The 14,031-nt window shown below is 38.2% G+C and overlaps 2 protein-coding genes across 3 annotated transcripts in view; both read left to right on the forward strand.

The window, feature by feature from the left end:
* Nucleotides 1-14,031, forward strand: part of LOC125469502 (prothymosin alpha-like) — a 46,798-nt gene that overhangs the window by 15,208 nt on the left and 17,559 nt on the right. The window lies entirely within an intron of this gene.
* On the forward strand, nucleotides 1,840-2,776 carry LOC103935801 (coiled-coil domain-containing protein 86). The gene is given in 2 exon segments (XM_009345612.3): nucleotides 1,840-2,252; nucleotides 2,255-2,776. Coding segments are annotated over 2 exon segments (594 nt in total). The 5' UTR covers nucleotides 1,840-1,943; the 3' UTR covers nucleotides 2,540-2,776.

The raw sequence follows: 14,031 nt of genomic DNA on the forward strand, positions 1-14,031 counted from the left end.
CCATGACTCATTTGGTTGCTGCTGAACGTGTTCTTCATTATGTTAAAAGGGTTCGTTAAAATTGGTCTTAGTTTCGGCCTCACTGTGGTCCACTTGTTTCTACTTGGGTACTCTCATGCAGATTGGGCTGGTCATCCATACACTTGTTGGTCCACATAGCAGCCTATTGTACGACGTTCTAGTGTGGAGTATGAGTATCATGCTCTTGCTCACACTTGTACTGAATCTCTTTAGGTCTCCTACTTACATCGTGAAGTCCGGTGTGTGATTTCAATGCCCATCTATATTTTCTGTGATAATCTCATCACCACCTACATGGTAGCTAATCCGGTTTTTCTTGCTCACACGAAGCATATTGTGTTGAATTATCATTTTGTTTGTGAACATGTTAAGCTTGGCACACATAAAGTACAATTCATTCCATCATTGGGTCAGCCTACGGATCTACTGATGAAAGGTCTTTCTAAGCCGTGATTTCCTCTCCTACGGTCCATAGTTGTGTCCTCTTGGCCGTTCCCAGCAAAAAATGTGCTGAATATATCATGTTGATGCAATCCCTATTCATGTACTATGGACACCATAACATTAACTAGTCAATTCTTTCCAATTCCAATGACATATTTATCAAAGAGAGTGAGATGCACCTGGAGGAGACTCCAATCAACATCTTAAGAATTGCGGAAGGGTTTGTGCATTTGAATATTTGGCATGGATTCCAAGTTGTGCAACCCCAAAAGGTTGATCAGTTAGCATCAGCTCTTCCAGTAGGTTTCAATTTGTAATCGTAGTACCACTCAACTAGATTGCGGTTGTCATCCACATCGGTCATCAGTTTGTGTACTTTCGGCAACCCCACAAGTGATTTGAGCCTCTTACATCCCCAGAAAGAGAGTTCATCGAGCCTTATCAAACACTTGACGAAAATCGGTAGGCTACAAATTGGATTGCTATTTAGTAAGAGTCTTTGCAGTGAGGATAGCTAGATTACTCAAATCCTTAGGAAATGCATCATCAGAAAGATTGCACTTGCTGAGATTTCGCTCTACTAAAGAGAATGGTAAAGAACTCAAGTTACTTGAACTTCTTCCCGGCATAATTCACTTTTCGGAATTCAATCTGTTTCAAGCACGTTCATAGATTCCATTTCCTTCATCATATCCATTGAAAACTCATTAATATTTGACCAACCCATGTTTCAAGTGATTTATGCAACTGTTCTTTGAAAGCATCCTAAGATTTTTGCTATCCTTCATATTAAAGTAGGGTTAATTTCGCTAACAAACCTAAAGTTTATTAAGTTTTCATAAAAAATCTCACGTTTGAGACATTGCATCAATATTCCTTGAGGTTTTAATTCATTTACACATAACCCCTTTTAACCAAATTCCATCTATTTTTTTTTCTTATAGAGAAATTTACCCATAGAATAAAGGCTAAAACGAAAATGGCCATTGTGGTAATAAGGTATTTGAAAAAGAGTCAGTGGTAAAGAAATTTGAATTTAAACGAAGCAAGTAATTGATTCATCTTGTAACCATATATTGATATCTTTGACTCGAGAATGAATTCCAATCAATTTTTATTTGGGCCCTCAAGGGTTTGCGATTTGTCTCGAGTCACATTTATCAATTTTTGATAAATTGAATTATACCATTACTATTAATTAATTGCATCTTTTAAAATTATTATCATAATTAGTTATTAGAAAGAAAAAGAAAGGAATTGACGGAGAATTGAACTGCAGTAAAATGTATGAACGCCATTATTTTTCACGCTGTCCTAAAACGTGACCATTATGTGGTCAAGGACCCGTATGACATGGAGGTTTTGTGATTGCAATTTTTATTTTTTTTATTAGTTGCATATAAATAGGAAAATCCAGTGTTAGAGCCAGCACATGAGTGAAAGACCTAGGACTGTAAATCAAACAAGCCCCGTCATCCATGGCCTGCACAATCGATTTCCGCTGCCTAGACGAGGGCTTCGGTGGCAAAACCTACAAGCGCTAGAGAAACCCCCAATCCGCCGACGAAGATGCCTCTATCTTTGGCGGCGCTGCAATGGATATCGACGACTCATATCCACCTCCGGCGAAGCGGTCGGCGGTACCCTCCTCGGACAATCCTGACAAGCCCATCATCGGGAAGCCGAGCTACGACGGCGTGATCGCAGGAAAAGTCTCCGGCCGGAAATGGAAGCAGCCGAGGAAGCAGAGGGCGTCGGCGGCGCAAGTCAGCCGAAAGGGACAACTTTCGAGGAGAGGGCGAAGGCGAAGAAGATAAAGAGGGCCTACAGAGAGAGAATGACGGAGCTGAAGGACGAGATCAAGAAGAACAAGGAGGAGAAGAGGAGGAAGAGGGAGGAGAGGGAGAAGAAGAAGAAGGAGAACATTTTGAGGTCTGGTACTAGGCTGCAGGTGATTTCGAACCCGAAAACGATAAAAAAGATTGCAAAGACGAAGGATCGGAAGCTCCTCCAGCCGGTTCCGGAGCATTTGATCAACAAGAACAGGAGGAAGAGGAACAACAACGACGAATAGACTAGTGAGTTGGTTTACTTTTCGGTTTTATGTCTAGGGTTGGATTCAATTTTGATCCCTTGTGTTTGTTATGGTGGCAGAGAGTTGTTGTGCTATGTTCTGAATATAGTTTCTTTGTGTGCGAAATCTTTTGCTTGCTCGAATTTTGCATCTACGAATTAGTTGTGGTTGATATTTATATGATAAATGGAAAGGAACACAAATAATAAATGGAAAGGAACATCTCTTTTGAGACAACTTAGAAAGCTGTACTGGGATTTGATGAGACTTGAAAACTATTTGGAAGGGTTGATATTTGAAGGATATTGACCAGGCTGACCAGCATGGTTTTCTCGATTGTGGAGTATCAACAAGGCTAGGTAAGATGATCTCGTGCTTGTGTCAGCAATGTTATCCCATTTTTCATTTTGCTTCTTGAGTCTTGGTTGTTAGAAATGTAGAACACTTGTTAAGGAACAAATTCTATCAACAAACGCTGCTGCAGTCGCTGCTTTCATACGACCAGCGACTGAGGCAGCAAGTGTTGTTGCGTTTGTTGCTAGCATTGCTACTTGGATTAGAGAGATTGTTCACAACGTTGGCATGATATGGTTTTTTAAGGTCAATATTCGCATGATATGATGTGTTGGTTAAGAGCTTGTTCACAATGTTGACATGACACTCTAGTTGTTCTCAATAAAACTTAGGATGAGATATGTATCATACTCATGAAATTTATCTTTGAAGACTGCTATAGATAATCTAGGATGCATGGACACGGATACGGATAGAGATACGGGGATACGACACGATATGATATGGGGACACATCAAATTTCTAAAAATGAAGACACAATACGTTAGGGATACGGCAATTAAAAATATAAATAAATAAATAAATATATCTAAGACATTATAAAATAAGCATTTAAATTTTCAACAATCTCATCCAGATTAGCATTATCATTCGCATGATTATTAGGGTGATTTATTTTCCTAAATTAACAAACATAGAGTCAATCCACCATAGAGACAGACTATTACATGAGAAATTTATGTTAACTTAAGAGATAAAAAATGCATCATGAAAGCATAGACATAAAATTATTATAATCTAAATATCCAGACCACTGCACAATAATATATTATAATATACAAAATACAATAATATTATTATTTATACAAAAAGTTAAAAATAGAAAAGCAAAAGGGACTTTTAGTTTTAGAGATGGGTTTTGGCCTCGGGGAATCAGATTAAGCTTCGAATGCAGTCATTGAATCAGTAAAGTTGAGGAGTAAGATCAGGAAAGCATCGAAACTATTAACGAAGTGAAAACGAAAGCTCTCACCAGCTGTTGCAGACGGAGACGACGGAGTAGTTGCAGGCGACGGTCAATAGTGAAAGTCTGATTTCTGAGGTTCGAGTGAAGAAAAATAGGTAAATCCGCATTGTAGAAGAGGGAAGTGTTCGGAAGTAACCCCCAGCGGCTCTAGTTTATATTTTATCCGTTGATGGTCTACCCTGCCCTCATTCATTTTTGTTTTGGGTTGCTTGGTTCTCTGGAGTGGTGACTCAGCTAGCTGTTGTCTTCTTAACCACTCTTAAGTTCCTTGTCTCCCTGGGTTTTAGTGCCTGAAGACAAAGCTACTGGTCACTAGGAAGTTCATGAATGGTCTGCATCGAGCTCAGCTGCTTTAATAATATTTGTGCAAATATAAGTGCGCCAAATTGGTATTTACACAAATACTCAAAAGAGATAAGTGTCTTGTTTGTAAATACAGTTCAGCCGTCAGAATGTTGAACTCAAAAATGCACTTGTGAGTATCAAATCATTAAATAGGTTCGGTTTTCAATGTGTCGAACAACATAACTTGGTAACACCTCACTTTGCAAAGAAAGCTAATGAGGTGACATCTTCCAACAAGGACCCAGAGATTCCTTGTTGGTAGAAACTTGGTTAGGTAGTGAGCCGAACTTGGGGTACAGTTGTTTCTACAAAGTGAGATGCTTTTTGCTCACTTGACTCTACGGCCCCAGAACTGTTTATACAAACTGAGATATATCGCTGGTTGTCAATCACATAGTTGTACACAAACTAAGAGATATGCTTGATGAAGTTAGAAAGGTCAAGGTTGTCAATCACATAGTTCTATCAACAAACGCTGCTGCAGTCGCTGCTTTTATACGACCAGCGACTGAGGCAGCAACTGTTGTTGCGTTTGTTTCTAGCATTGCTACTTGGTTTAGAGATTGTTCACAACGTTGGCATGATATGGTTTTTTAAGGTCAATATTCGCATGATATGATGTGTTGGTTAAGAGCTTGTTCACAATGTTGACATGACACTCTAGTTGTTCGTAATAAAACTTAGCATGAGATATGTATCATACTCATGAAATTTATCTTTGAAGACGGCTATAGATAATCTAGGATGCATGGACACGGACACAGATATGGGGATACGACACGATATGATAGGGGGACACATCAAATTTCTAAAAATGAAGATATGATACGTTAGGGATACGACAATTAAAAATATATATAAATAAATAAATATATCTAAAACATTATAAAATAAGCATTTAAATTTTCAACAATTTCATCCAGATTAGCATTATCATTCGCATGATTATCAGGATGATTTATTTTCCTAAATTAACAAACATAGAGTCAATCCACCATAGAGACAGACTATTACATGAGAAATTTATGTTAACTTGAGAGATAAAAAAACGCATCATGAAAGCATATACATAAAATTATTATAATCTAAATATCCAGACCACTGCACAATAATATATTATAATATACAAAATACAATAATATTATTATTTATACAAAAAGTTAAAAATAGAAAAGCAAAAGGGGCTTTTAGTTTTAGAGATGGGTTTTGGGCTCGAGGAATCAGATTAAGCTTCGAATGGAGTCAATGAATCAGTAAAGTTGAGGAGTAAGATCAGGAAAGCATTGAAACTATTAACGAAGTGAAAACGAAAGCTCTCACCAGCTGTTGTAGACGGAGATGATGGAGCAGTTGCAGGCGACGATCAATAGTGAAAGTTTGATTTCTGAGGTTCGAGTGAAGAAAAATAGGTAAATCCGCATTGTAGAAGAGGGATGTGTTCGGAAGTAACCCCCAGCGGCTCTAGTTTATATTTTATCCATTGATGGTCTACCCTGCCCTCATTCATTTTTGTTTTGGGTTGCTTGGTTCTCTTGAGTGGTGACTCAGTTAGCTGTTGTCTTCTTAACCACTCTTAAGTTCCTTGTCTCCCTGGGTTTCTCTGTTCTATCCTTGGCCGTGGAAGCTGGCTTTGGCCGCTTTCCCTGTTCTGCCTTTGTATTCTTCTCTTTGTAATGCAATTATCTTTGAGATAAAAAAAAATGTGTAATAATTATATACATATTTTCTTTTAAAGAAAATAAAACTGTGTTTAAATTAAAAAAAAAGAATATTAATAATGGTTATGAATGAAATGAGGAAATGTAGGAAGTGAAGAAGAGGGGAGTAAAACTATGTCTAATCATTATATTGCTTTTAAGTTCATTATAAAATATTCAAAGATGGAAAGGATATAATTGACGGGTCATGATCAGGGACACATTTTTTAATACAATTGACCCTAAAAATTACCAAGTCTACGTGGCGTGCAAATCGAATAGCTAATGAGTTAACTACATAAGTGGTTTGAATGGGGGCGTGCTAACTCGTCGATTGAGCTCAGTCAATGAGTAAATGAATGTGGTGGTGGTGATGTCAAATGCGTTGTTGACTTCTTATCTCGTCTCAGCCTCTGGGTTGTAGCGCCTGAAGACAAGGCTACTAGTCATTAGGAAGTTCATGAATGGTCTGCACCGGGATTGACTACTTTAATAATATTTGTGCAAATATAAGTGCGCCGAATTTGGATGGACACAAATACTCAAAAGAGATAAGTGTCTTGTCTGTAAATATAGTTCAGTCGTTGGAATGTCGAACTCAAAAATGCACTTGTGAATATCCAATCATAAAAAAGGTTCAATTTTCAATGTGTTGGACAACGTAACTTGGTAACACCTCACTTCGCCAAGAAAGCAAATGAGGTGACATCATCCAGCAAGGACTCAGATTCCTTGTTGATAGAGACTTGGTTAGGTAGTCAGCCAAACTTGGGGTAGAGCTGTTTCTACAAAGTGAGATACTCCTCGTATGCTCCTCGCTCGCTTGACTTTACAACCCCATAGCTGTTTATACAAATTGAGAGATGTCAACAATTGTCAAACGCATAGTTATTTATACAAACTGAGAGATATGCTTGACAAAGTTAGGAAGGTCAGTTGCTTTCTAAAAAATAAGAAGATTTCGTAGAATAATAAATTGGCATATTTGTGTATTGATTTGAAGAGGCTTTGAGTGTTGCAGACCCTCTTCTATTTATAAGAGTGATTTTCACCTAACGCCGAAGTAGAGTCCCACTCTGACTGTATTTCCTCGGTATTAATCCATTCCAATCTTTGCATAGAGCTCAACCACTCCTCCTTGTCTTAGGACTTGGAACCTAGTCCCTTCTTCATCTCTTATTCGTTCTAATCCTGATTAGCCACGAATATTAATCCTTGGAATATTCCTAATTTAATCAATATTTGCCCTGATGTTTGACATTTCTATTCAATCTAGGACTCAATCGAATCCAACCCTTGTTTCCAGAGAGCTATAGTATGATTTGGAATTTAGGATTCGGCTATCTTTCTTTGGGCCAGACTTATCTCAAAGAAATCTAGGGGGCGTTTGTTTGCCCTCACTAAGTTGGACTGGACTGGACTGGACTAAATATTAGTCCAATACTGTGTTTGTTCCATACTGGGACTAACATTAATGAGACTAAAGGGGACTAGCATGGACAAAACCCTTCACTAAGAGGTCTTAGCGAGACCCCCCAATAACTATGGGACTAGCTAAGACTATCTTCTCTTTCTCGTCCTCGTCATGCTCAACGACCACTCTCGACAGACTTCTCGTCATCTCCAGTTACCTAGATCAAACATTAACTTTCCGACTCCCTTTCAGATCTATTTCACAACCAACTTTCATATAAAATATACCAAATTGAAGCTGGGAGTGACAAGATTACGATTTTACCTGAATAGAGCCCAAAATGTGGTCGAATGTGGCCGGAAAATGGCCGGGAATTCTCGGCCTGTTTGAGCTTCTTCAAATCCATGATAGATTCGAGCATTCAAAGCTAAGATCTCGGTCTAAGGATGTTGATGAATTTTTTGGCGGTGCTAACTTCATCCAATTTAACGAGGGTTGGCCGGAAAACACATTGGAAAACCTGCAACTCGTCGGGAAAATTGGAGCCGTGAAGTTCCATTCGAACAACACATAGCTAGAGAGGAAGAGAGGACAGAGAAATTGACACTGGAATTAATAAGGAATTTGACCAGGAATGAGAAAGAGACATCAATTGAGAGGTCTAAGAGGAAAAAAAGAGGGAGATGGTGGGATGATGAGAGAAGAGGAAAAGAGTGGGACGGAAATGGTAGGAAAAGATGAAGAAAAAGATAAGATCATAATAAAATATTAATAATTTATATATATTAAATAATATAATATTAGAATTTGTTATTATCTAGCTTTTTAGTCTAATACTGCACCAAACGCTTCACTAAGTTAGTCCAATTTAGTCTAGTCTAAGCCAGTTCAGCTTAGTCCTTGAAGCTAATCCAGTCCGAGATAATCCGGCGCAACAAACGCCCCCCTAAGGTACTGAAGGTTTGCATTCTGGGCCAAGACTCAAGTTATCCTCAGTCTAGACCCAATATTTTGAGCCTAAATAGACACACTTTCTTATGATTATTCAGAATGATTCAATGAATAATCATCATCACACCTCGACACATTTTCTTGTGGTTCCATTTCGTATATTTTTTCAAGAATCCGAACAGTTTATATTTCAATTCATTTATCTTAGATTATCCTTACAAAAAATTGGATAAATCTAAAACCACTGAAACAATCATTTGTAGTGAAGAAAATAGATAAATATGATTTTATCAAAAAATATTAAAATGACTATCATTTAATGCAATAGAATCATATGATTTCTAAGTTGTGTAAATTTTTGGTAGAGAATATTTTTTTATGGAAGAACTAAAAGATAGACAGTTAAACAGTTAAAATACATCATAGAGCGATTTCTAAGAAAATGTGTCAAAATGCGTCCCACAATCCTGATCTCATAATTGATAATTTACACTTTGGTTGACAAGCAAGTGTTTTCTTAATAACAAGCAAAATTTGGTAGGTTATTACAAAAATATTGTATTCAAAAAGAAAATTTAAAACCTATGCGAGAGATAAGGACGGATCCAATTTTGGCGAAATTTGTATAAAAGAAAATGGAGAGGTTGATCCAAGCAGAATAAAAGATTCTCATTGATTTTTTTTTTTTGGGCAAACTTGATCCGGTTGAAGTAAATCAAATAGTCATGAATCACTTGCAAATCAAAGGTGCAAGTTCAGCCCTCTTTTCCTGAGCGAACGTCCCAAGATTTAATAGTGCACAGACAGCATCTCGTCATGCATGGAATTAAGATCCTTACGATACCTTCTCCATTCCACAGCCCCCGCCCAGAAGAAAAATAAAAAAATAAAAAACCTACTAAGTCATGTATTCACCCAAGGTGATCATTAAACCGTAGTGCTAAGACCGAATCACACATTGCCTCATGAAGCGAGTGAATCTTTACCTAATGTTTCAATTTAATTGATTTAAACCCTTAAGGTTGCACATTGTAGCAGTATCAACCGTCCTGTTAATTTTACATTTAAGTCCGTAAAATTAGTAATCACAGGGTCCACATTTATGCCAATCCAAGGGTATTAAATTAAAGATGAATTCCAACCTACAACATTTATAGTGTGCAATAGCTAGGAGAGTGCAGCTGTTCTACATTAGGTGGGAACACATTTTTCAATCTTATTGTACCCTCATATCAGCTTAATTGGTATCATATTCCTTTGACTTAACAACCAATAAACAGCGTATTTGCTACATGTGCAAATGTTACGGGAAAAGTGGATCACAATAAAATATCAAAGACCAAAGTGAATTATCAAGAACTAAAATGAAAGTTCACTAGAGTTTAACTCTACCTAGAAAGAAGCATCCATACCCGGCAGAAAAAAAATGTTGATACTCATGCTACATCTAAATTAGGAGAAATTCTGGCATATACTGGGTATACACAACTTCCCCCTCACAATAACTGGTCAAGCGATCAGTATGCAACCAAATTTATTGTGTGATGAACATTGCACACATCCGTTCAATGCAAGAAGATCTCCTACACTACGCCCTCAACTTAATGTTAACTGCATCACTCATACACTAACACAGTTTGTGCAAAATTACCAAACAAAACTTCTTGCGGAAGTACCAAACTAGTCCCAGTGCATAGTAGCTCTCACATCTAGGTATTTACATTATGAGAAACATAAGTGACTTTTCAGAAGGCAACTTGTGCATAACAAACGACCAATTGCCAGTACACAACCAAGGAGATAGTGGGAAAAAAGCATTATAGAAGGAAACTTACGCTAGCCGTTGAGCGACGGGTTTGTTGTACTAGCTGAGAATATGTATTCATCAACCCTTTGCTTTGCCAGTGCCACCTGGTACACAATCAAAGATTTAAAAAAGATTGTTTAGTCAAAATGATCATTGAGATTTGCATAACTCTTTATATTGATCGTTGAGATTTGAAATCTATAGAATTGGTCCATGAGTTTGTCCACAATTAATCATTTTGGTCATTCTGTGAAAAATCTCTATAAAATAAGGATTAAATGACAAAAGTACCCTCAACTTTTGTCAAATCATTTTGACTTATTGTTTATTATATTGACGGTAATTTTGTCATTTGGATCCTTATTTAACATAATTTTTCACCGAAGGACTAAAATGATTGATGGTGGACAATCTCAAGAATCACTTCTATTGATTTCAAATCTCAGAGACCAAAATGAGGAGTTCGGCAAACCTCAGGGACCATTTTGGCTAAAAAGCCTTTTAAAAAAATGAGAAAGTTCATATGTTGTAAAAACAGAAAAGTTTGCAGCATACTTGTTTATCGAACAAGCAACCAGAGCTTTTCCAAATTACAGATTTTATGCCCATTTCATATAAGGAATTGTTATATGCCCCCAATCTAATAATATAAATCTTTACATTATAGGAGAAAGAAAAATGAAAAAAGAAAAACCTAAACCCACCACCCATTTTAACTCAAATATCTCACGATAATATGTAACGAAAATATTATACACTACTTTACCAACCTTAAGCATGTTACATTCAATGATGTTTATCAGAATATTGGGTGTTGTTTGTGGTAACCAAATTTCACCGGCCCCATAAGAGACACCATGTGTACTAAAGCAAGCCAAGATGACAAAATTATCTCTAGAGTTTCACCAGTACTTAACCCTTACATGCGTTGAAAACTAATGCAATGGAGGGATGTCTATTAGTAAATCACACCCAGCAGAACCGGTACCTTTGCCAGGACAGCATGTTCTTCATGCCAAACAAGATGGGCTACCATGAAACGATGCGCTTGGCCACACCCGCTCAGCAGAGGATATGAGCTTAATTAGCCATGTAAGGCCCAATGAAGGATCTTGTGAGCCTAGTTGGACTCACAAGCGAGATTAGCCCATAAAAGATGGATATGGCAAGATTCAACAAGATCTCCAAGGCACAGTCATCCTTATAATCATTGCTTAGAGATAGGCCACCATCACCAATGTTGTTAGGATTCATCCCATGGTCAACCGTTGTTGGCTAAATGGGTGAGACTGTGTGGAGTTCAAACCAACCATTTAGGGAGCGTCATACGTGTACTAATGAAGTATGATCATTTCCATTAAAAGTTAGCTATTCTATAGCCTAGAAACATAAAGCTTGAGATTCATTCTTCTGACAGTTAAGTCTAACTTAGGTGTTGGAACCAAATTTACACACCACAGTGAGCAGTGGTTGAGCACAAACTCGAGCAACCAGCAAAACAATGAACAATCGTATGCAAGTTTGAGACAGGGGGAGGAGTGTGTATCAGCCAAAGGCTCTATAATGGTCAAGTTTGTGAATGATTTTAAACTCAAGCAGTGGGCAAGATAATTGAATGTTTAGATGGCATTATCATAGATGAACCCTAGATGGGTGTATTTACATCGTGGGGAGAGAGACATTTTAGGATAGAATTCTCGTTCTAAGCCAGAAGAATGCTAGAGGATATCTAGGAGTAGATATTGCATCCTCTTTGGAGTTATGATTACTTGCAGCGTATCCCAATTCCTACATTGTATGAACTCCAAGACTTATAGGATCTGATTGTGTCCATATCCCGATCAGATTGCTTGTCTTGCAGAATAAGCACGATCATCCAGCGAAGCCGTTAGGACTCCATCTATTGCCTTAGAGTAGAGTGATGGTGGCACTGCTACTCTGTCTGATACAACTCTACCCAAAGCTGGTGAGTCTATGATTGGACTTCTGAGGTAGTAATTGTAAACACGAAAAATTCCTGAAACAAGAGACAAGAATACGTGTACAAAATATATTTTTGTATTAATGATTTTGGGGTTACAATCTCTTTGTAATTTGATCCTCTGATTCTATCTTCGTAGGGTGTAGGTTTGTGGATGAGTTGTTGATCCAAAGGGCCGTCGGGGCTTGATCTAAGGATGAACAATTGATGAATGGATCTTCAAGGGGCGTTGGGCTTGATCTTGAAGAATGGGTGTATGAGTTTGTTGAGGTTGTTGATCCAAAGAGCCGTTGGGGCTTGATCTTAGGATGAACGGATGATGAATGATGAACACTTTCTTCAAGGGGCCGTCGGGGCTTGATCTTGAGTTGGTGGGAGTTCTTCAAGGGCCGTTGGGGCTTGATCTTGAAGGGGGATTTGACGAAGAACGAAAAGTGCTTCTTGATCCTTCGGGATTCGCTTGAGAGCTTTAGAACTTCAAGGCTTCAAGGTTTTGGTGTAATGTAAATTTCTCTTCCTTTCCTTCCCTAAAATGAATGCCTTGGCTTCCTATTTATAGAATTCCAAAACTTGATTTTTGGATTTAAATAATCAGATGAAATAAATCATTTCTGCCAGGTATTGACACGTGTCATATTTGATGACTTTTCCAATTTATTTCGATTTTTCGTTGAATCACATGCTACATGTAAAATTTATGTGACACGTGAGCGTTGAAATTTTAATTATTGGTCAACATTCATTTCACCGAAATTTTGATGTCTACAAATGCCCCCACTTCAAGGCGCGTCGTAGACATGTGCTTGTCACGTGTAGAAGATGCGTTTTGAAGTCCCTTAATGTAGATGTCAACCCAAGGGCCGTCGAGGCTTGATCTTGAATTGGGCTGGAAATTTCTTCAAGGGTCATCGAGGCTTGATCTTGAGTTCGACTGGAAGATTTTCTGGTTTCCTCCAATCGTTGATTTTCTGCAGGCTTAATCTTGAACTGGGCTGGAGGATTCTTTTGGTCTCCTCCGAAGGTCTGAACTTACTCCTTTTATCTGGAGTTGAATTTGATTCAAGGGTGGTGAACACTTGATTTTGAATCGGACTTGTGATTTCTTCAAGGGCCATCGAGGCTTGATCTTGAACTGGGCTGGAGGATTCTTTTGGTCTCCCCCTATCGTTGATTTTCCTTTGTGCTACTCTTGAACTGGGTAGCAGGATTCAGACACATGGCAGGCAAGCACGAGGTGAAGGTGATGACCTGTTTCTTTGTTCAATCTTTCTAATTCGTACTGAAGAGTACGAAATAGAAAGATTGATTTTTCATTGTCACTCATCTTTCTCCGAGCAGATGTGGTCCCTTCTCTGGAAGTGTATCAACCTTTGAAGATGACTACTCGAGAGCAATGCTAGGTAAGCAACCAGGGAATAGATTCCAGGTAGTCGGTTCCAGATCGGAAGACTGACTCCATGTGCCGGCTCATTGCTCACTTCACTTTGCCATGCGAGTAATAACAAGGACAAAGGAAAGGACAGGGAAAAAGCATGATATGAGATACCTTTGCTTTTGAAGAAGCAGCGAATGAATCAGCACATATATTTGTTGTGCTTGTCTCCACATGCTTCGATGTATCATTTTCACTTGCCTTACTTGCTCCTCTTTGCAGAAGTGGTATTTCCTTATGCAGGTTTAACATCTTCTCTTGTGGTATTTGTTCCTGATGCAGGAGTTGAATGCAAACCTTGCATTTGAATGGACCATCACTTCTTGGTGGCAGCGCAAGTTTGAGTGGAGGTTCCGACATATTGCTTTCTCTGTCCTTGTCTTGGCAGGTGAGAACAAGGGCAAAGGAAAAGATAGGGGAAAAGCATGATATGAGATACCTTTGCTTTCGCCCTTGATGATATGAGATACTTTTGCCTTAGTGTCATTTGTTTACAAGGGCATTCCCGGAGAGGAAGAAAACTGAGCATTTTGAGATGCTTTGC

The sequence above is a fragment of a genome, unplaced genomic scaffold, assembly GCF_019419815.1.
Source record: "Pyrus x bretschneideri cultivar Hongxiangsu unplaced genomic scaffold, Pyrus_bretschneideri_v1 Contig43, whole genome shotgun sequence".
NCBI classification, from domain to species: domain Eukaryota; kingdom Viridiplantae; phylum Streptophyta; class Magnoliopsida; order Rosales; family Rosaceae; genus Pyrus; species Pyrus x bretschneideri.